Consider the following 22,543-nt stretch of genomic DNA (forward strand, 5'->3'; position numbering starts at 1 on the left):
GGGTACTAAAAGACCATTCTAAAGGGGATGGGTCTGTCAGAAGTGAAGATGTGTAGGGGTTCACCAATCTGAAAGACTGCCCGGGCAAATAGTTTAAGAATAACGTTTGTCAACATAACATTGCGAAGAATTTGGTGATCTCATCATCTACAGTAGGTACATGAAAGATTATGGAGACACTAAAAGATTCAGAGAATCTGGTGAAATGTGTGTATGCTATGGACAAGCCCTAAAACCATAATTGGATCGTTGTGATCTTCGGGACCTCAGACAGTTTTATTTTGTCTGTTAACTAAAATATATTCAAGTTACAGTTAAATAATGAATATGCGTGCAGTCTCTCAGCTTTAATTTGAGGGTATTTACATCCAAATTGCAGGAATGATTGAGGGATTACAGCTCTTTAATATGTAGCCCCCTCTTTTTCAAGGGAACAAAAGTAATTGGACAGTTAACTCAAAAGCTGTTTCACGGACAGGTGTGGGCTATTCCTTCATTATTTCTAAATCAATTAAGCAGCTAAAAGCTCTTGAGTTGATTCCAGGTGTGGCATTCGCATTTGGAAGCTGTTGCATTGATCCCATAACATGCAGTCAAAGGAGCTCTCAATGGAAGTGAAACAGGCCATCCTTAGGCTGCAAAGAAAAGATCCATCAGACAGACAGCAGGAACATTAAGAGTGGCCAAATCAACAGTTTGGTACATTCTGAGGAAAAAATTATGCACTGGTGAGCTCTGCAACACAAAAAGGCTTGGACGTCCATGGAAGACAACATTGGTGGATGATCGTAGGATCCTTTCCATGGTAAAGAAAAACCCCTTCACAACATCCAGCCGAGTGAAGAACACTCTCCAGTAGGTAGGCATATCATTATCCAATTCTACCATAAAGAGAATGAGAGAGCACACAGAGGTTCCACTACAAAGAGCAAACCATTCATAAGCCTCAAGAATGAGAAAGGCCACAATAGAATTTGCCATTAAACATAAAAAAAAAAACATCCCAGTTCTGGTACAGCATTTTTTGGACAGATAAAACTAAGATCAACCTGTACCAGGATGATGGGAAGAAAAACGTATTACCCAATAAATAATAATAATTGCATACCACATCGTCTGTAAAACACTGTGGAGGAAGTGTGATTGTATGGCCATGCATGGGTTCCAAGGGCACTGGGTCACTAGTGTTCATTGATGATGTGACAGAGGATAGAAGCAGCCGAATGAATTCTGAAGTGTGTTGGGATATATTGTCTGCTCAGATTCAGCCAAATTCAGCAAAGCTCATTGGATGCTGCTTCACTTTACAGTGAAGCATTCTGCAAAAGGTTTTTTATACACAGGAGTTTTCAAAGCAAAGAAGTGGAATATTCTGCAATGGCTGAGTCAATCAATCACCTGATCTCAAACCGATTGAGCATGCATTTCAGTTGCTGAAAACAAAACTTAAGGCAGAAAGTCCCAAGAACAAACAACAGCTGAAGACTGCTGCAGTAAAGGCAGTCACAAAGGAGGAAACCCAGCATTTGTTGATGTCCATGTGTTCCAGGCATCAAGCAGTCATTGCCGGCAAAGGATTCTCGACAAAGTATTAAAAATTAAAATGTTATTTATTGTGGTAATTTGTCAAATTACATTTGAGTCGCTGAAATAAGGAGACTGTATGAAAATGGCTGCAAGCCCTTGAATTAAAGCTGAAAGTCTCAGTTGTTTCATTTCAGATCCATTGTGGTGGCGTACAGAGCCAAAATTATGAAAATTGTGTCAGTGTCCAAATAATTCCGGACCTAATTATTTAAACAAGATCCTGAACTGCAGCTACCTTCTGGGCATGAACACATTCAAGATGGACCGAGGTGAAGTAGAAAACTGTCCTGTGGTCCGACTAATCAAAATGTGAATATTTTTTGGGGAAATCATGGACGCTGCGTCCCTTGGACTAAAGAGGAGAGGGAACATCCAACTTATCACCGCACAGTTCAAAAGCCAGAATCTGTGATGGTATCGGGATACATTAGTGCACATGGCATGGGTGACTTGCACATCTGTGAAGGCACCATTAATGCTGAACAATATATACAGGTTTTGGAGCAACATATGCTGCCCACCCAGACAACATGTTTTTCAGGGAAGGCCTTGCTTATTTCAGTAAAAAAATGCCCAACCACATTCTGCACGGATCACAACAGCATGGCTCCGTAGTTAAAGAGTCCGGGTGCTGAACTGGCCTGCCTCTCCCCTCTTGAAAACATTTAGCACATTATCAAACTAAAAATACAACAAAGGAGACCATAAACTGTATTTTATTTAGTATTTCTCAATATTAACATTTGAGATTTTGTCTTTGTTCTACTTTCAGTATATGGATAAATTATTTGCACATCATTGCATTCTGATTGCATTTTACGCAGCAACCTTTTTGAAAAGGGGGTTGTAATATATGATTTCAAGATTTTACATTTATTTACAGTAAAACTAAAATCACTAAGTCTCTTTTTCTTATTCTGCAGATGAAGAAGTCTTATCAGTGGCTCATTTTACTGGTGGCACAATGGAGATTGTGAAGCCACTCAAGACAACTGCCTCCCATGTGGTTGTAAACATCCCAAACCCTTCCCTGGTTGGCCTCATCAGATGTGGTTTGTCTACACTCCCTGTCCAAAGCCGGGTGCTGCTGTTCCTCTGTCCACATGGGAACACAAACCAAAAGGGGATGCTGAATGTCTTTTTGTTGCCGAAGAATGTGCCGACCTATGAGGTATTAATCTATAGTTGAAAGGAATTAATTAGTTTATTTCAAAAGTAAATGTGTATTACTAAGCAATTATGTCAACTGGCACAATGTCTTTTTGAACTCTTACCGAAAATTTCTGTAATTTACCTCTCTGTTGTGATGATTTTGGAGTTCCTGCAGTATTTGCATGTCCTAAAAAGCAAGTAAACATTTTGTGTAAACCAGTAATGCAGAGGTTTACAAGGATGAGTCTATGGGACACCACCCTCCTAGGTTACATGACACAAGCAGGACACCTACTCTCACTGTTCTGCAGCCTGGGGTGCAATTATAATCAGGCAAAAGAGGCAACTGCCTCAGGCCTCACGTTATTAGGGGCTTTGTACACTTGGTCTAATTAATAACTATTATAATAATTTTCAAAACAACATTTCTCCAATCGACACCTATCAATGCTCCGCTTGAGGTCCCTCCCAACAAAAACAATGAACCACAAACATAGGTTGCTCAGGTCCATCCTCTTCTGTGTGGCTTTAGTGCAGGTGGTTATGTGAATTATTCTCCAAAATTATTGTAAATGAAAAACAGAATTGTTTTCAGACACTTTACCATGACACTTCAAATTGAGCTTGTATGCATTCAGTGACCTTTTATCGTCCTTGAAGTATACAACTTGATTGGAGTCCACCAGTGGCAGATTTACTTGATTAGACATGGATTAGTAATGCAGACACCTGTCTGTATAAGGTTCCACACTTCACAGTGCATGTCAGAGCAAAAACCAAGCCATCAATCAGGCCATTATGGCCTAGTAGCTAGATGGTAGCCTCTCCTGAGTAAAGGTGATATGGTATGCCGCCTGAAGGACTCTGAGAGCAAGAGTAAAAATATTATCTGGTATAATAAGACCAAAGTTCAACTCTTAAGCATCCATGGCAAGTTCTACGCTAATTCTTGGTTCATGCCCTCCCACTGTAAAGTGTGGTGGTGGAAGCATTTCTATGGAGATGCCTCTCTGCGGCAGGGACTGGGGGACCGGTGAAGAAGGAAGGAAGATTGAATAGAGCAAAATACAAAAAAGTCCTTGAAGAAATCCTGAACCCACAGGATCTCATACTGGTAAAGAACTATCTTTCAGCATGACAAATTAAAGCTGGAGGGGCTTTTTAATGGCTTTTAGTGGCCCAGCCAAAACTTATTGAACATCTGTGAAGAGACCTAAAGATTACAATTCACCACCGCTCACCATCCAATCTGACAAAGCTGGCGAGGATCTACAAGCAAGAATGTGAATAAATAGCACAAATCCAGGAGTAAAAAGCTGAAAGTCATACCCAAGAAGACTAAAAGCTGTGAACACTGACAACTGCACTTCTAGAAAGTACTGAATATAGGGTCTGTTATGTACATGATAGTATATATTTTTTTATGTAATGGGAACAAATTTCCCCCCAAAAAAACATTGGGGTATTGCATGTGGATTGATGATAGATTGATCAACTGCAAATTAAGATATAAAACAAAATGTGGAGACAAAAAGGCCCTGTACTGTATATAGTGCTTTGCAAAAGTCTGACGGTTGCACTGCATGGCGCTGCGGGCCCTCTCCAGCACTCCACCTCGCTGGCGTACTTTCTGCTAGCAGAAGATGATGGCAGCAGCGCAACCCACAGACACCAGCTCCTCATCAATGATTATGTTGGTTATTGAATTTCCTTATTGTGTCTTGTTTGTGTTGAGACTGTGTGGTGCCGACCATTGCTATGAACAGATAAAGTTCTGAAACGTTAATCTCCGTGTTCTTATCGTTTTGTTGTTTTAATTTTTGCCTCACTTTTACGTACACGCTACTCTCGCACCTCAGAATAATCCATCACTCCCAAGGCATTATTTGTAACTATTTTTTTATTCCGGATTGTTTGCTTTCGGTTTCTTTTTGTTTTCCTTGCATCTTCCATATCGAGATGAGACAGATCAGATGCAAGGAGGGGGCTTGATCCCCAGGTTGTGCGTCGGAGCTCGAGCATAGACTCTGCGTCATGGTGAGACAGATCACCATACTGATTACAGCATTTTCGGCGAGACATGGCAGCATGGCAACCCCGTTTCCCCGTTTAGGCTAACTGGCTTTGGCAACATGTCAGTATCATCATAGGGTATAAAAAGAGCATCCCAGATAGAATGAGTCTTTCAGAAGTAAAGATGTGGGGGGATTTGCCACTCTGTTCGAATACTGCCGGGGCAAATAGTGCAACAATTTAAGAATAACGTTTCTCAATGTAAAATTGAAAATAGTTTGGGGATCTCACAATTTATGGTACAGAACAAAACTTCCAAAAACAATACAATTTCTCAGTTTCAACATTTAACATGTTGTCTTTTCACATCAATGCATTCCATTTTTATAAGCATTTTATGCATTTCTATTAGCATTTTTTTGGAAACGGGGTTGTACAACAAAATACTTATTAAATAACTTATTGCAGTAAAAGGTGGCTCTTCCAAAAATGTATGTTGGGATTGAATACCTGTAAAAGCAACATACTGACTTTTTTCTTACAAATATTGCCCAATGTCACATCATAATAATTACGTTTGAGTTTAAAAATAAAATATAAAACAGAACAAAATATGCACCAATTTGTGAGTCAGTAATATGTATAAAATAATTACTCAGGGGTTTCATGTTTTGCCAAGGCACTGTAAAGTTGCAGGACAAATTTATGATTCCCCAAAACTCATGCAACTATATTTTTCTTGAAGGTGGAACACCAACAGAAGGGGAGTACTTTCATTCAAACCAGTTCTGAATGCACTTTGAGTCCTGGAAGAAAATATGGTCTCTTTTGTAAGATGGTGGACTATAACATACATCTAAAAGTAAGCATGGACATCACAGACACAACCATACCTTCTTATATTTGTGGTGATTTAGCTTACAGAATATTTGTTGGTATTAATTGGTCTGTAGAATTTGATAGGATTTTTGAAATGCATGGGTTTAATATCGCTAAATTACAACTACTGTATTTGTTTTGATCTGGGGCTGTCTAGGTTGGGCTAACATTCTCTTATGTTGTGTTTCAGAGCAGGATGTTTGATGGTGACTTCAGCCCAAACTTTCTACCCACATTTCAGGTGAATTTGGAATGTATTTCAGATGCCAAGAACATGAACCTGACCCTTTTAGACAGAGAGACTAATGACCAGAAAGTGTGGGAGTGTGTGGTACAAACCGGTTAGTAAAATGCCAGTTTGTTTACTTATGTTGCCCCTATATGTTGAAACTTGTAAGATAAATTAATCTAATTAGATTTTCTTCTCAATTATTTTTTTTAAATTACATCTAATTTTGTAATATGCAAATAGACAGTGGCACATTGTACCGTTTTCTGGTCTAGCCATCACGCCTGGAAGTAAAATCTTATACGATAAACTCTAGTTGTTGCTATTTACCCAAGTTTGCATTAGTTTGTTCCTGTACCTTCTACTTTTTTGGATACAAAGTCTTTATAAAATCAATTTAGTACATTATAATACATTTTAGATGTTTTGTTTCTCTTGTTTATTTCGTTGTCCTATTACACTGTTATTTACAAAATTGTTATGTTTATTAATATTCATTTTTCAATAACTTTTTTTCATGTAGTAATCAGGGTTTGAGGGTTTATTTTATTAATTCATACATATTCAAAATAAATGCCATAAATTTGATGCAAGCAGCACGTTTCAAAGAAATCTGGTGGAACATCTCACAACTAATTAGGTTAATTGGCAACAGGTCAGTAGCATGATTGGGTATAACAATCATAGACGCCTCGTCCTGAGGATATGGATCTTACGTCTTGTTATCACTGCACATTTCAAAAGCCAACATCCCTGATGGTAACATGGCATGGGTGACTTGCACATCTGTGAAGGTACCATTAATGCTGAACAATACATACAGGTTTTGGACCAACATATGCTGCCATCCAGACCATGTCTTTTTTAGGGAAGGCCTTTCTTGTATCAGCAAGACAATGCCAAATCACATTCTTCACATATTACAACAGCATAGCTGTTAAACTGGCCTGCCTGTAGTCCAGATCTGTCAGCCATTGAAAACATTTGGCACAGAGGAGACCCCTGAACTGTTGAGCAGCTGAAATCCTATATCAAGCAAGAATGGGAAAACATCTCACTTTCAAAACTACAGCAGTTGGTCTTCTGATTTCCCAAACACTTAGTGTTGTTAAAAGAAGCGATGCAACACAGTAATAAACATGCCCCGGTCACAATTTGTTTGAAACGTGTTGCTGGCATCATATTCAAAATGGGCACACGTTTTTTCCAAAAACAATAACCTTTCTCTAGTTCAACATTTGATATGTTATCTTTGTACTATTTTCTATTATATATATATACGGAAAATTGATTGGCACATAAATGTATTCTGTTTTAATTAGCATTTTACGCATCATTCCAACTTCTTTGGAAAAGGGTTGCACTATTATTTTTAGTTTAAATTAGTATGTTAAAGTATGGCATGTAAAATGTGTATCTTATTGTAAGTAAAAAATTCTGAACAACAGAATCCCCCTGCAGAAGGTCATATGTATGAAGTTATATTACTACTTTTATTAAATAAATCACTATAGAAATGAAGGTTTTAGTCATTCTTTTATTTTGGTGTATTCTGACTACTCACTGTACACTGATGAGATACTTTGTTTTCCATGTTGTTTTCCAAATTCAACCAACCAATAAAGCAAGTAATTTCATGTTCCTGAATGGCTGCTATCGGATGTTATGTATGAGCTGCAGCACTTCAGTTGGATTACCCAAAGTAGATGGTTTATAAATGGGTTGTAGCTGTTTACTGTCAACAACAGCTTTAACTATGTACTAAACACAACTAGCCCTGCCCCTTACCCATATCTAACCCTAAATCGCGCCCTGAACCTAAGCCCCTGTTCTAAACATAACCTGCATAACTGCAACCTCAACAAGCAGGACCACACTTTCTTGCAGTAAGGAGAGAGGGGAAAAGGTGTGGAGAGTTTAGTAAATATAACAAGGTTGACTTACTTTCCTCTGGGGGGCAGAGTTATACTAGGTTCAAATTCCTGGGTGTATAAGATACAGTAAATAAGTAAGTTATACTAGTCTAATTATTGCCCACTTCAGGTTGGTGGAGAGTGCCTGCCTCAAGTGGAGTGAAGGATGGAACGGGAGATTGACAGACTGATCGGTGCATCTTCTGCAGTAATGGGGTCGATGTATCGGTCTGTCGTGGTGAAGAAAGAGCTGGGCCGCAAGGCGAAGCTCTCGATTTACCGGTCAATCTACATTCCTACTCTCACCTATGGTCATGAGCTTTGGGTCATGACCGAAAAGACAAGATCCCGGATACAGGCAGCCGAAATGAGCTTTCTCCGCAGGGTGGCCGGGCGATCCCTTAGAGATGGAGGGGACTATGTCTCCCAGCTGGCCTGGGAACGCCTCAGTGTCCCCCCGGAAGAGCTGGAGGAAGTGTCTAGGGAGAGGGCAGTCTGGGCATCTCTGCTTAGACTACTGCCCCCGCGACGCGGCCCCGGGTAAGCAGAAGAAAATGATGATGATGATACTTATTGTTTCATTTTCATTTTTGCCGGACAGCGTTAGCGGAGCCAGCCAGGAAGAGCGAATTTCTCTTACTGAGTGAGTGACTGACACAAAAGTTCACACTATCCAAAAGAAAAGTCTACCACATTTGGAGGATGCACAATTTTACAACACCCAAATGAAAAGTATATTAAGTTTGGATGATGCACAAGTGTTCACAATGCAAATGCAATGTGTATATATTTATTAATGTCATTATAACTGAATGATTTGATTTTGGTTTCTTTGTTTGCGAAATTCATAGTTTTCAGTCACATGGTTGCTCTGACTGCCTGGCGGGGGAAAACGTTGTTGAAACATGGGGGCTAACACTGGTAATTCTATGGAGCTACTTCACAATCCGGTGAAACTGTCCACTTTTACAGCCCATGAGTGTTTAGATCAACTCCCAAAACAAGAAAAACAAAGGTATGCAAACACACTGCAAGTCTAAGGCACTTGGTGACCCATATACAGCACCCGCTGTGTTATTTACATCATTAAAAACTGTGCAAATTTAGCAGATCCTGGGGGATGTGTACATATACCTTGTAGAGAATCCTTTCAGGATATCCACTGCAAACAGGGGTGGAGTACCCGGTGGCGGAATATTAACCTGTAAAACCGGTTCCAGCTCAATGCACTCGGGCTCCATTGCCAACGGTAGGTGTGGTGTGCCCCGTGGCAGGGTCTGGTCTGGGTGGGACTGTACTGGGGCTTGTTATGACATCATCGGGGGCGGTATTCTACCTTGGGACCAAATGCCCAGCTCTCTGGCCCTCCCTGCCAGTGCTGGCTCCTCACGGCCAGGTTTTGATGCCATTTTCTGATACAACCTCAGTACTGGCCCCGTGTGGCCAAAGTCCCACAGCCACACCACCCACAGAGGGGTGGGACAACAAGCCTCAGCCACCACTGCCTCCAGAGTGGCTCGACTGGGGCCACTTACTACCTCCCCCAGAGAGATGGGATGACAAGCCGCTGCCACCACCGCCTTAACCAGCTCCGGTGCCCCTCCTGCCTCGGGTGCTTGCTGGGGGCCTCTAGGCATCACTATCAACCTGGGGGTCACAGTCAGGGCCTGACCGCAGTGGTACCGTTTGGATTGTCCCCAATTAGAGGAAGCTGCCCTGCATTACCTCTGACCCTATTTAAGTTACCCTGGTTTGCCTTTTGGTTTGTTGGTCATGGTTTGTGTTATGTGCTTAAGTTCACGTTTGTTTCTCTTTATTATTTTGTAAGCAGCCCAAAGTGAGCTATAAAAATAAGAAAGGAATGTTTGATTATCGCCCTGCTCCACACGTCCTGCATATCTACAAGTGTGACAGGTGTTATACTGTGATGAGCATGTGTTCCCTTAAAGTGCCCATGTTATGACTGCTTTTCAACAAGTTAAAATAGGTCTATAAGTTCCATAAAACATGTTTCTGAAGTTGTTTGCTGGAAATAGCTGGTAGGAAAAGATAAAAAGATAAAATGTTACTTTGCCAAAACACTTCTTGGTTAGTTTGTGTAGAATTTTTTGACAACTGTAGCAGGAACATTGCCTTCAGAAATGAATTCAAGCCATGCCGCTCTTCTGTCCTCTGCGGCTGGGACGTGATAGAGAGTTTTGTGCTCCTCTTTACAGCCAACAACAGCACAGTTTAAATGGTGCTTCTGAATCAGTAACAACATGGTGGAGACATTAGGTATGCTCTGTTGGGAGGGGGTGGAGGGTGGGAATATTCAAATTCAAATTTTCGGACTGTGACGTCACAAAACCCAGAGTTTTCTAACAGCTTTTTCAAAGTTTGTATGCGTGTGGAAGCACCAGATACACAAAAGAACACCCAAAAAAGATACACAAAAGAACACCCAAAAATGTTTTCACAATATGGGCACTTTAATGTTTTTGAGCATTGTATATGCTCACTTTGAATTGGATGCCAGCAACACTTTTGAAAGAAGTTGGGACAGGGGCAACAAAAGACTGGAAATAGTGTGTAATGCTAAAAAACTAAACCTGGTGGAATATCACACATCTAATTAGATCAATTGGCAACAGATCAGTAACATGATTGGGTATTAAAAGATCATTCCAGAGAGGATGGGTCTGTCAGAAGTGAGGATGGGGATGGGTTCACCACTCTGTGAAAGAGTGCGTGGGCGAATAGTGCAACAATTTAATAACGTTTCTCAAGGTAAAATTGCAAAGAGTTTTGGAATCTCACTTCATGGGCTCAGGAAGACTTCCAAAAACCATTGTCTGTGAACACAGTATGTTGCTGCATCCACAAATGCAAGCTGAAACTCAACCATACAAAGAAGAAACCATATACAGCTGTATATAACCAGATCCAGAACAGCCACTGCCTTCTCTAGGCCTGAGCCCATTTTAGATTGACTGAGGGGAAGTGGAATACTGTCCTGTGGTCTGACAAATTAAAATGTGAAACTATTTTTGGGAATCATGGACGCTGCGTCCTCCAGACTAAATAGGAGAGGGACCATCCAGCTTTTTATTAGCGCACAGTTCAAAAGCAAGCAGCCGTGATGGTATGGGGTGCATTTGTGCACAAGGCATGGGTGACTTGCACATCTGTGAAGGCACCATTGATGCTGAACAATATAAACAGGGTAAGAAGCAACATATGCTGCCATCAAGACAAAGTCTTTTTCAGGGAAGACCTTGCATATTTTAGCAAGACAATGCCAAACCACATTCTGCAAGTATCACTACAGAATGGCACCTTAGTAAGAGAGTTCGGGTACTAAACTGGCCTGCCTGCAGTCCAGACTTGTCCACTATTGAAAACATTTGGCAATCCTATATCAAGCAAGAATAGGAATACATTTCAATTTCAAAACTACTGCAACTGGTCTCCTCAGTTCCCAAATGCTTACGAAGTATTGATACAAGAAGAGGATATGCAACAAAGTGTATTTATTATGCAAGCTACAATATTTGAAATGTTATCTTTGTACTATTTTCAATTGAATGTAGGGATAAATGATTGGCTCATAATTTTATTCTGTTTTTATTTGCATTTTACGCAGCATCCCAACTTTTTTGGAACAGAGTTGTTGATTGATCGATTATAAATTATGTCTACAACACAACAAAATGTGGAGAGAAAAAAGGCACTGTATATCATGATTTGCAAAAGTGTTCAGACCCCAGACCAATTCTCATACACTGCGTGCACAATTATTAAGCAAATCGTTTTTCTCAAGATTTATTTCATTGTTGAACAATCACAATGCTTTATGTCAATCCAAAATATTATTGAACCTCAAACCTGAATGTTAAACAAAAGAAAAGTTAGTTTTGATCTTTCTCAGGGGAATACATAAGAATGCAAAATTATTAGGCAACAATTGGTGTGCAGAATTATTAGGCAACTAGTTAAATAAATAATTTCTCAAAAATGTTATTAATTGATTTGCATTTTAATGACTTGGAGAAGATCTGCAAAGAGGAGTGGGACAAAATCCCTCCTGAGATGTGTGGAAACCTAGTGGCCAACTACAAGAAAGGTCTATCCTCTGTGATTGCCAACAAGGGTAATGCCACCAAGTACTAAATCATGTTTTGCAGAGGGGTCGAATACTTATTTCACTCATTAAGGTTTCTAGGCTGATGTTTGTTTACTTGAACCTTCAGCTCCCTCCACAGATTTTCTATGGGATTAAGGTCTGGAGACTGGCTATGCCACTCCAGGACCTTAATGTGCTTCTTCTTGAGCCAGTCCTTTGTTGCCTTGGCCGTTTGTTTTGGGTAATTGTCATGCTGGAATACCCATCCACAAACCATTTTCAATGCCCTGGCTGAGGGAAGGATGTTCTCACCCAAGATTTGACGGTACATGGCCCGTCCATTGTCCCTCTTATGCGGGGAAGTTGTCCCTTCCCCTTAGCAGAAAAACACTCCCAAAGCATGTTTCCATCTCCATGTTTGATGGTGGGGATGGTGTTCTTGGGGTCATTCCTAGGCAGCATTCCTCCTCCTCCAAACACGGCGAGTTGAGTTGATGCCAAAGAGCTCGATTTTGGTCTCATCTGAGCACAACACTTTCACCCAGTTCTGCTCTGAATCATTCAGATGTACACTGGCAAACTTCAGAGAGGCCTGAACGTGCTTTCTTGAGCAGGGGGACCTTGCGGGCGCTGCAGGATTTCAGTCCTTCACGGCGTAGTGTGTTACCAATTGTTTTCTTGGTGACTATGGTCCCAGCTGCCTTGAGATCATTGACAAAATCTTCCCGTGTAGTTCTGAGTCCTCACCATTCTCATGATCATTGCATCTCCACGAGGTGAGATCTTGCATAGAGCCCCAGACCGAGGGTGATTGACAGTTCCTTTGTGTTTCTTCCATTTGCGAATAATCGCACCAATTGTTGTCACCTTCTCACCAAGCTGCCTGACGATGGTCTTGTAGACCATTCCAGCCTTGTGTTGGTCTACAATCTTGTCCCTGACATCCTTGGACAGCTCTTTGGTCTTGGCCATGGTGGAGAGTTTGGGATCTGATTGATTGATTGCTTCTGTGGAGAGGTTTCTTTTATACAGGTAACAAGCTGAGATTAGGAGCACTCCCTTTAAGTTCCTTTGAAACATATAGGAAGGGTTAACTAATGAACATTAGCTTAACTAATTTGGGTAAAGAGGACTGTGAAAATTGCTTAAGGCAAAATGACCACATCAGAGCAGAGCACCAGGCTGAAACCAACATTGAGAAATGTCACCCCTGTCAAAAGTGAGAGGAGCACAAGAGGAGAGCAGAGAGAAGAAGGCATCACTACAAGTTGGATGCAGAAAGGGAAGAGTATGATGAACTCTCAATCCGCAGTGTTCACCTCCAGAAAGTCGTCATCCTGCCCCGAATGCCTGGGGTGAAGACTGCAGTCTTTACTAAACGCATCTCTGCCTTCCATGAGACCTTCGCCAGTGTGGGGAAAAAAAATAATCTTCCAAGAACAGCATTTCAGTAATTATGGCACAAAGGTATTGCTGGAAGGATGCCAGAGGAGGTGGCATCGGCTTTTGTCACAGCTCTTAATCAGGGCGGGATGTGAAACACATAATTTACTGGGTTAACAATTGCCCCCCACAGAATAAGAACTGATGCCTCCTTACAACTTTAATCACGGTGGTAAATGACCCGACGGCCCCACTTGAGGGGCCGTCAGGTAACTTTAAAGTATTTTGAACCAGGGCACACCTTCATGAGCGCAGAAAGAGATGAGGAAGTAGCCTGGAGGTGCTGTCCTGGATTTTGAGGATTTTAAGAATGTCATTGCCTCCTCCAACTCTGGGAAATTCAATGTGGTGGAGAACCAGAGTCGAAACATGGAGACATGAAGGGCTGGCCACTCACGGGCTAAACTAAATAAGGCACCAAATCTGTCTGTCATGGCTGTTTTTCTGCTGAGGAGGGGATCAAGAGAGATGTTCTTCAAACTCTTGCATGATGAAGAGTTCACATAATTGGACTTCCTCAGGAAGAAGGCAGCATTAGAGGTGTTTACACTTTTAGAAATAAGGGTTCCAAAAGTGTCTTCTTGAAGGGTTGAGGTTCCCAAAACCATTTGCTTCTGAACAACCCTTTTTTCAAGAAAGTGTTCTTCAAGGGGTTTTTGTAAATCTAAGGGTTTCATTAAGAACCCTTTTCACCCCAAGAACCCTTTTTGGAAAATTAGGGGTATTAGACAATCCTCCCCCTCAAATATTCAAATGTTTACCCATGTTTCAAATGGTATTTTAAAATGTGGATCTATGTGGAATCCCCTTAATCAAGTCATTTTACCTGTATTCTGCCATAGTTTCTTTACCATCAATTCATGCCTTACAATTGTTTTTTTTATTTTATATAATTCTTAGGGCATTTTAATGGGATAAAGGGGGTGGGGTGGTACCATGCAGCCCAGACTGGACTCCAACCCAGCCCACTGCTGAACAGACTGGGGTTGCAATGAAAAAATTGAGTGGACCTGGCTTTGAGGGCCAGAGTTAATGAACTCTGCAATAGAGACAAGGGTTGAGTTTGTCTGTTGACAATTTTTTTATTTGGGATTATGTTTTAATATATGCTGTCCAACACTTAACTTTTCATGGGACTCCCTTCCACAGCTCTCTCTCCACCTTTCCTGTCTATCTCTACTGTCTCTCTCCTATTAAAGCATGGACATGCCCTAAAAAAGTTTTTATAAAGATGGGTAAGAATACAATGCATACATTTAATGTGCTTCATAAATCTAAGCCAAGCTTAATCCATGTCTGGGAAACTGGCTGAATGTGTTGCATAAGATTCTATTCTACCAATGATTTGTAAGCAACACTTTCACATGGGATAATGTACCATGCCAGAGGGACCAGAACCACTTAGGACATATAGGAATTTAAACTACTACCCCAGCACTTAGAAAAGCATGCAGGCTTAGAGGTTTGGTATGTCTTTACAACTACACTAATAAGCCACTCCAACAGATTTCTAAGAGCAACATTCAGGTCGCCACACGTCCTTCTCCACAAAACAGGTGTGCTATATCAATAGTGATTTCTTTGGTACCCTTGCTTATGGATTTTTCCCACCCCTTCAGATGGTGTAATGCATTATCAATGCCTGTGTTGCCCTATTTAAACCAGAACACAGAAGAAATATCTGAAGCATTTTGAATTGTATCATCAAAGTGAGACCATTTTCATTGTTGAATGAGGCCACAATTGACGCCCCAGTAAATATACAAAACTCTCATCACTCCAAAAACATGGAAACCAGACGCACGACAAAACAACAGGAAAACACTAAAGGTTGGAAGACAGGGTCATTGGACCCTTGTGATGGTAATTCCATCGATCGACACTATTAAAGGAGTAAGAGACTGAGACAACATTTTCTTGGCACAATTAACAGTTTATTATTATTTGCAAATAAGAGAGACGCGTCAAACGCTTACAAACATAATTGTCAGAGGAGTCTCTAACTCCGTACAAGTCAGTCAACTGTATATAAGGGAGGAAAAGGGGTGTGGTAAGATGCTGCCCATCTGTCTTATGTCAATACAACACATTCCTTTTGTCCTATCACACAAGTCATATGCGGTCCTCCCCCCACCTGGGCAATCTTCTCAACCCATGAGGAGACACAATGTCTGGATAATCAACAGAGACACTTAAAGGTTATACAGATTTACGAGTAACCTTCTAATCCACCGGTGCCAGTCAAGGATGTCTCCTATTCAAACACCAGATCCCTCTTGGCATCTTTAAATAGTAACTCATTCATACATGTATAGGACGACCAAGAATACATCAGTTCAAGAATTTCCATGAATTCATCTGCTGAGGGCAGTCTAATGTGCCTGGCTTTTGCCCTGCCATGTTCCTGATTCCACTGGTCCTATGCTCACTTTATGTTGGGTTTACAATATGATCTATTCTATTCCTGCTAGTGGGAGGGCTCTTTGACACTGTTCTGTTCTATACCTGTTAGTTGGAGGGCTCTTTGACACTGTTATGATCTTTACCTGTTAGTGGGAGGGCTCTTTGACACTGTTCTGTTCCATACCTGTTAGTGGGAGGGCTCTTTGACACTGTTATGATCTTTAACTGTTAGTGCGAGGGCTCTTTGACACTGTTCTGTTCCATACCTGTTAGTGGGAGAGCTCTTTGACACTGTTCTGTTCTATACCTGTTAGTTGGAGGGCTCTTTGACACTGTTCTGTTCCATACCTGTTAGTGGAAGGGCTATTTGGCTTCTGCTGTGCTTTCCTGACTTCTCCTGTCAATTCGCCCACCCTGTGTGTACAGACAAATTAGAATTATGATCTCAAATTTCATCCCAACATATGAGCCCCGCAGAGATACATATATTGGTGGAATCTTATCAAATATGCTGTTTGAAATCTAAATAAAGCATCAGGTTTAATTCTATATCCATTAAACCAGTCGTCCAGGAAATCTACCCAATTTCTTTATGTCCAGTCCCCCAGGACTCCACCCCTTTCTTCTTGTCCAGTCCCCCAGGACTCCACTCCTTTCTTCTTGTCCAGTCCCCCAGGACTCCACCCCTTTCTTCTTGTCCAGTCTCCCAGGACTCCACCATGTAATATTTTCATCCTGTCCCGTCCCCCAGCACTCCACTCTTTTACCTCTTCTTCCTGTCCAGTGACCTCTGTGTGGCAGCTGATAGAACTCTGTCCTTAGGGGTTCCTTCCTTGACAGACAACATACCAAAGAGTTTTTAAGTATTTAAAGAAACACAGTAGCAGGGGTGCCTCATGTATTCTGTTGAAAAATCTGCAGGTGCTCTTTGGAAGGAACAGTAGACAAAAACTAAAAGGAGAAATTACCATAACAGTGTACTTCGTGGTATAGTGGATCTAAATGAAGGCACAAGGATTTTTGGAAAATGTAAAATCTTTTTTTAGGGGCTAAGGTAATGGTAAGCACTAACACGTTTCGGCTACTGCTATCATCAGAGTGTTTGGAATAGTGCAAGAGAGACACGTAAATTGCCAATGAAAACCTGTGTCAAAATGACTAGTTGGCATCGTCCCTCTCAATCACTATGGGACCAGCTTTACAGAAATAACCAACAGCATTTATTGAATATTAATACAAAACTAGAAGAACATCTCAATCTATATGAAATCACATTTAACATGGTTCAGAAAAAAGGAATAGGAGCAATAGAATAGGAGAGAAGTCAATGTCCTTGTATAAACATGGATAAGTGGTACCTTTAAGAGAATATATTAAACATTTCGCATGCTGCTTCAGGCGTTTAAATTTCTCACCATCCCTGGAATCTAACAACATTACCTCAGTGCCAGAAACCTGTTCTGTCACATCAATGTTATCCTTCCAAATAATGTGTAGCCATAGGATAGTTCAGATTGCCTACCTGTCCAGAATGTCCTATCTGCTACTCTATCCATCAGACTCCTCTTAGTGAGACCGATATAGAAGAACCACAGGTGCACTCTAGGCCATGTTACCATGAATACCTGAGGCACTCCTGCTACTGTGTTTCTTCCAAGAGACGTGAAACATGTTTTTGGTTTTGGGATGAAGCCTGTGTTTTGACCACAAACCTGTCATGAGTGGATTAATGGATTTAGGTCCTAGATTAGCAGTATGACGGGCACTCATGGATTCAGATGGGTGGGTGATTGTATATATGGGACATCTGTCTAAAATGCTGATGATGATCCCCTCTGGGTGTGTTGGAGAACATCTCTCTTTCAGTTTGTTAAAGATGCCCACCTGACTGGGAATATCACACACATTATCCCATTACACTCAATACATTACAAGTTGAAAAAAGTGTGGGCCAAGGAGATTTCATTAGATTTCCTTCAGTTTGTCACATTCATTTTATAAAAGCACACAATGTTTTAATCAGTGAGCTATCTTGCTGCAAAACATGAAAAAACGAAATGCAGCAACTCACCTGTCCCCTCCTACCTACCAGACCTCATATTTTCCTCCAATTCCTTGAAATGGAAACTGGAAGTCATATCTTGTTATTGCACACACCTGGTGTCCATTCCCTTGTTAGGTAACCCATTTAGTTCCTGTGTTCCTGGGCGTGTTTTGTGAGGTATTGTTCTATGTTTGGTGTTCTATAAAGAAGCTGTCTGCACGTTTACGGTTTGCGCTTTACGCTTGTACGCCCTTTACTTTATGCAATCTTTTCTGAAAAAATAGAAACCGCTACATTACCTCCCTCCCTGTGTTTGGCTCCCATTTTTTACGCACACCACGACACCGTGACTCACCCACTCACCTGTCTCCTCCCATCTACCACACCTCAGACTTTCCTCCATTTTCTCGAAATTGAAACTATAAGTTACAGCAAACCACGAGTAGTTGGACGATGATCAGTCTTGTTTAATGTGTGTTAGCCATGACATACATGGACCATCATCATTATTTCTAGAACACCTATTGTCAATGTAAGTAGATACAGCATCCTCCTGCATGTCTATGTTCAGTTAGATTTTTTTGTAGCATTTTCCTTTGGTTACACTAATTTGACTTAATCAACAAATAATTCCATAGCTGTTCTGTTGTTTCAGTTCTGTTGGCAATGTTTCACAAGACAAAGTATTTCTGTCTTTATTTACGTTGTAGTTGAGAGCATGGCTTAATCCTTCATTGAAAGTTAGTTTTATTTTTGTCTGCCTGCTAAAGGCATGCTGAAATACCCTAAGTTCTTTAATCAGTAGTTACACACAAAAATGTGTTTAGTGTGGATCATCAGATTATTTTAAGACTTTGTCTTTTATGCTTTGAAAAATAAACAATTTTATTAATATTCTTGTTGCATGGACACAAAAACATCTGCCTATTCAGTGGGACCTTTTTGGCTTAACTTAATTTACACCGTCTGAGAAAACTTTCACATTTAAAGCAACTTAAAGATCCTGGGCTAGATGTTTTCACCTTGTTGCTTGATTTGATCTAAGAGATGCAGTCCGGGCTGGATGTATAATATGTTTTTTGCATTTGGGTAACCATAATTCTTGTGTTACACACATCCTTTATAATTTACTACAAAAACAATTCTGCTACCAATCTGAACAATACAAAGCGAAACACATTTTCTGTCTTAACTGCTTGAATGATGTAGCCATTTGGTTTTAAATCCAAGCCACTGATTGTGATTGTTTGGCTTATTGAAATATATTGGACAAGGAGTTACGGTCCTCAAATAGGATCTGAAATTAGACCCCACCTTACACTGGTGTGCGTGACTCTAACAGCTAATCTGCCTTTGTAGTGTGATATCAGATCCTCTATTTGTTTCTGTAACCATGTCTACGTTCTGTCATCTGTGCTACAATGGGCCTGAAATGCTGACTGACAGTTGAATAGGTTGTATGATGCTTGGATCCTGACTAGATTTACATCATACAATTGTTAATCATACTTATTATTGTTTCCCTTAAGAACACCTCTAGTGACAGGATATGGATTTGGACACTGTTGTTGGTTTGTGACAGTCTCAGGTTGTAAGGTTAAAACAATATCAGGATGCTCATAGAAGGGTTTTGCATTCATCCAGGCTGTGAGATTAGCAGCGTAAGAGCAAACACAGTAGGTTCCATCCCTGCATTTTTCTCCAAACAAAAGGTCTGGGTCCGACGAAATCACCTCTAAGAAAAGTTTGGTTATGCACTACAATGACTATTTTCTTATGAGGAGCAGCTTGCACCGATATGTGGCAGGAGGCAAATCTGTTGTGTTGTAACATAATTTTGGATCTGTTCCATTGTTATTAACTAATTTGAGTGTGTTCACTAGGCCTATAGGGGTGTACTGGAAACAGGTCTGTTGTGTAAAGTTTAACAAACAATTGTACATATTGATAATGCCATATTATTGTAAGGGTAGATGGCCCTTGTCTATGTGGACTGGTAGATGAGTGGATCCTAGTATGCAACAACATTTTGTTGCACAATTTGGTCCTGAGATAACCCCAGGGGAATGTATCTGTTTTGGATACATTTAAATAGGTGCCACTGAGTATGACCCATTGTATCTCGTTACCCATGTCCTGCAGCCTAGAGCCTGGTTAAGCTCTTTAGAAGGATATGTTGTTATCTCTACTTTGGCTCTATGGGCTGATGTCACTACCAACAACAACCCTGGATAGCTTCTGTTGACTGAAACTGTGTACACATGTTATTGTGAGCTACTTCCCTGCGCCTGGCTCCTGTTTGTCGATAGACCGTGACATAACCTGAGTTCCCCAAACCAAAAAAATAGCTCTCAGTCTTCACGCTGAATGGTATGATCAAAGCCCATAGGTTATTTTATTAATGGACAGTTGGATTAGATTGGGTAGTTAGATACAGTTAGTTGTAGTTCCTTGTTAGTATTGTGTTTAAAATTAACTTGTAAATTTTTGGCTTATATAATGCCTTTGATAACCACCAGGGATATAAAAGAGACCAGCCAAGGCTGGGTAGCTGCCATTTAACGGGTGCCACCTTGCATGAGATGTGAATGACTTCTGTGGCGAACATCAGTCCACAACTGGCTTTCTATAGCCTAGGGCATAGGGTAGCAAGCCTACAGACACTTTTTACTATCAGGGTTGATGTGAAATGTGTAATCCTAGGGAGCTAGGCAAACAGATGGCTCATGTATAGCATTGGCCATTGTTTGGAAACTAATATTAAAAATTATTTCCTTTTTTTGTCATTGCTACTGACAAAAAAGGATAATTCAAGTTTTTATGCTGCTCTTGTGCTGCAAGTTCTCACCATAGGTTATCATCTCACAAAAGGACTGACGGGTTCATCCTAGCGTTGGAGTGCAAGGATTGAGATCCCAGGTTGGAGAGTCCCCCTGGAGGGTGGTTATAGAATTGTTACAATCTGACTGTTTTTATTCTATTGCATTTTTATATTTTTTATCACTGCAAAGCACATTGAATTTATTGTATGTATGAATTGTGCTATATAAATAAGCTTGCTTGCTTGTTTTGCTAGTCACTGGGGGTGGGCCGAGTGGCTGTGGGTCGGCGTGGAATCTATATGCAGTGTGGCTCGGTTTGGTGGAAGTGACAACAGGTGCACTGGAGAGGTTTTTTACTGGAATTGTCTGGCAGGTGTTGACCACATCCACACTTACCATCGCAAGAAGGTTTGTTGTGTCTTCCAGTACAGTCTCAAGAGCATGGAGGAAATACCAGGAGACGGGACCAGAGTGTGTAGGCAGTTCCTGGATGACAAAGACATTGATGCCATTAACTGGCTCTCAGGTTCCCCAGACCTGAATCCAAATGAGAACCTCTGGGACGTTATGTACTGTATCGGTGCATCTGACCCCGCCAAGTAGCGCCACAGGCATACCAGGGGCTCACTGATGCCCTGATCCCCCAAAACATCAACTGCTGTTTCATCGGGAGCATGCACAGACATTGTTGGGAGTGTATGCAGGCATGTAGGGGCCATACATGCTACTGAGTCACATTATGAGTTGCCGTGATGAAATTCATGCAAGTTAGAACAGCCTGTGATTTCAGTTGTTTACTTTGATTGTCAGTGTGAGTTTGAATCCAGCCCTCAATCAGTTGGTGATTTTGGTGCCCATTAACCATTGTTACATAATTTCATTCTTAACGAATTACACAGTGAAGTATGTATGAATGTACAGTGAAGATTTTCATCTTTAATATACTTACAGTGGGGAGAACAAATATTTGATACACTGCTGATTTTGCAGGTTTTCCCCATTTACAAAGCATGTACAAGTCTGTCATTTTTAACATAGGTACTCTTCAACTGTGAGTGATGGAATCTAAAACAAAAATCCAGAAAATCACATTGTATGATTATTAAGTAATTAATTAGCATTTTATTGCATAATATAAGTATTTGATACATCAGAAAAGCAGAACTTAATATTTGGTACAGAAACCTTTGTTTGCAATTATAGTGATCATATGTTTTCTGTAGTTCTTGACCAGGTTGGCACACATTGTAGCAGGGATTTTGGCCCACTCCTCCATACAGACCTTCTGCAGATCCTTCAGGTTTCGGGGCTGTCACTGGGCAATACGGACTTTCAGCTCCCTCCAAAGATTTTCTATTGGGTTCAGGTCTGGAGACTGACTAGGCCACTCCAGGACATTGAGATGCTTCTTACGGAGCCACTCCTTAGTTGCCCTGGCTGTGTGTTTCGGGGTCGTTGTCATGCTGGAAGACCCAGCCATGACCCATCTTCAATGCTCTTACTGAGGGAAGGAGGTTGTTGGCCAAGATCTCACGATACATGGCCTCATCCATCCTCCCCTCAATATGGTGCAGTCGCCCTTCCCCTTTGCAGAAAAGCATCCCCAAAGATTGATGTTTCCACCTCCATGCTTCACAGTTGGGATGGTGTTCTTGGGGTTATACTCATCCTTCTTCTTCCTCCAAACACGGCTAGTGGAGTTTAGACCAAAAGGCTTTATTTTTGTCTCATCAGACCACATGACCTTCTCCCATTCCTCCTCTGGATCATCCAGATGGTCAGTGGCAAACTTCCGACGGGCCTGGACATGCGCTGGCTTGAGCAGGAGTACCTTGCATGCGCTGCAGGATTTTAATCCATGATGGCATAGTGTGTTACTTAATGGTTTTCTTTTTTTTTCTCTTCAGGTCATTGACCAGGTCCAGCCGTGTAGTTCTTGGCTGATCCCTCACC

The 22,543-nt window shown here is 41.0% G+C and overlaps 3 protein-coding genes across 10 annotated transcripts in view; all 3 read left to right on the forward strand.

The window, feature by feature from the left end:
* LOC105012876 (nuclear GTPase SLIP-GC-like) overlaps positions 1 to 6,657 on the forward strand; it is a 39,735-nt gene extending 33,078 nt beyond the window's left edge. For all 8 annotated transcript variants that reach the window (XM_020050980.3, XM_010874000.5, XM_010874002.5 and 5 more), the window contains 3 exons: positions 2,511 to 2,758; positions 5,498 to 5,614; positions 5,822 to 6,657. In XM_020050980.3, coding sequence (XP_019906539.3) covers positions 2,511 to 2,758; positions 5,498 to 5,614; positions 5,822 to 5,977 — 521 coding nt within the window. In that variant the 3' untranslated portion in view covers positions 5,978 to 6,657. The remainder of the gene's footprint in view (positions 1 to 2,510; positions 2,759 to 5,497; positions 5,615 to 5,821) is intronic.
* The window catches only part of LOC117595221 (nuclear GTPase SLIP-GC-like), a 772,829-nt gene that overhangs the window by 546,317 nt on the left and 203,969 nt on the right, over positions 1 to 22,543 (forward strand). The window lies entirely within an intron of this gene.
* The window catches only part of LOC117595163 (nuclear GTPase SLIP-GC-like), a 54,460-nt gene continuing 50,042 nt past the window's right edge, over positions 18,126 to 22,543 (forward strand). The window contains exon 1 of the mRNA XM_034294991.1: positions 18,126 to 18,300. The gene's annotated coding sequence lies outside the window, so the exon portion shown is untranslated. The remainder of the gene's footprint in view (positions 18,301 to 22,543) is intronic.

Source organism: Esox lucius, chromosome 11 (assembly GCF_011004845.1).
Source record: "Esox lucius isolate fEsoLuc1 chromosome 11, fEsoLuc1.pri, whole genome shotgun sequence".
Taxonomy (NCBI): Eukaryota; Metazoa; Chordata; class Actinopteri; order Esociformes; family Esocidae; genus Esox; species Esox lucius.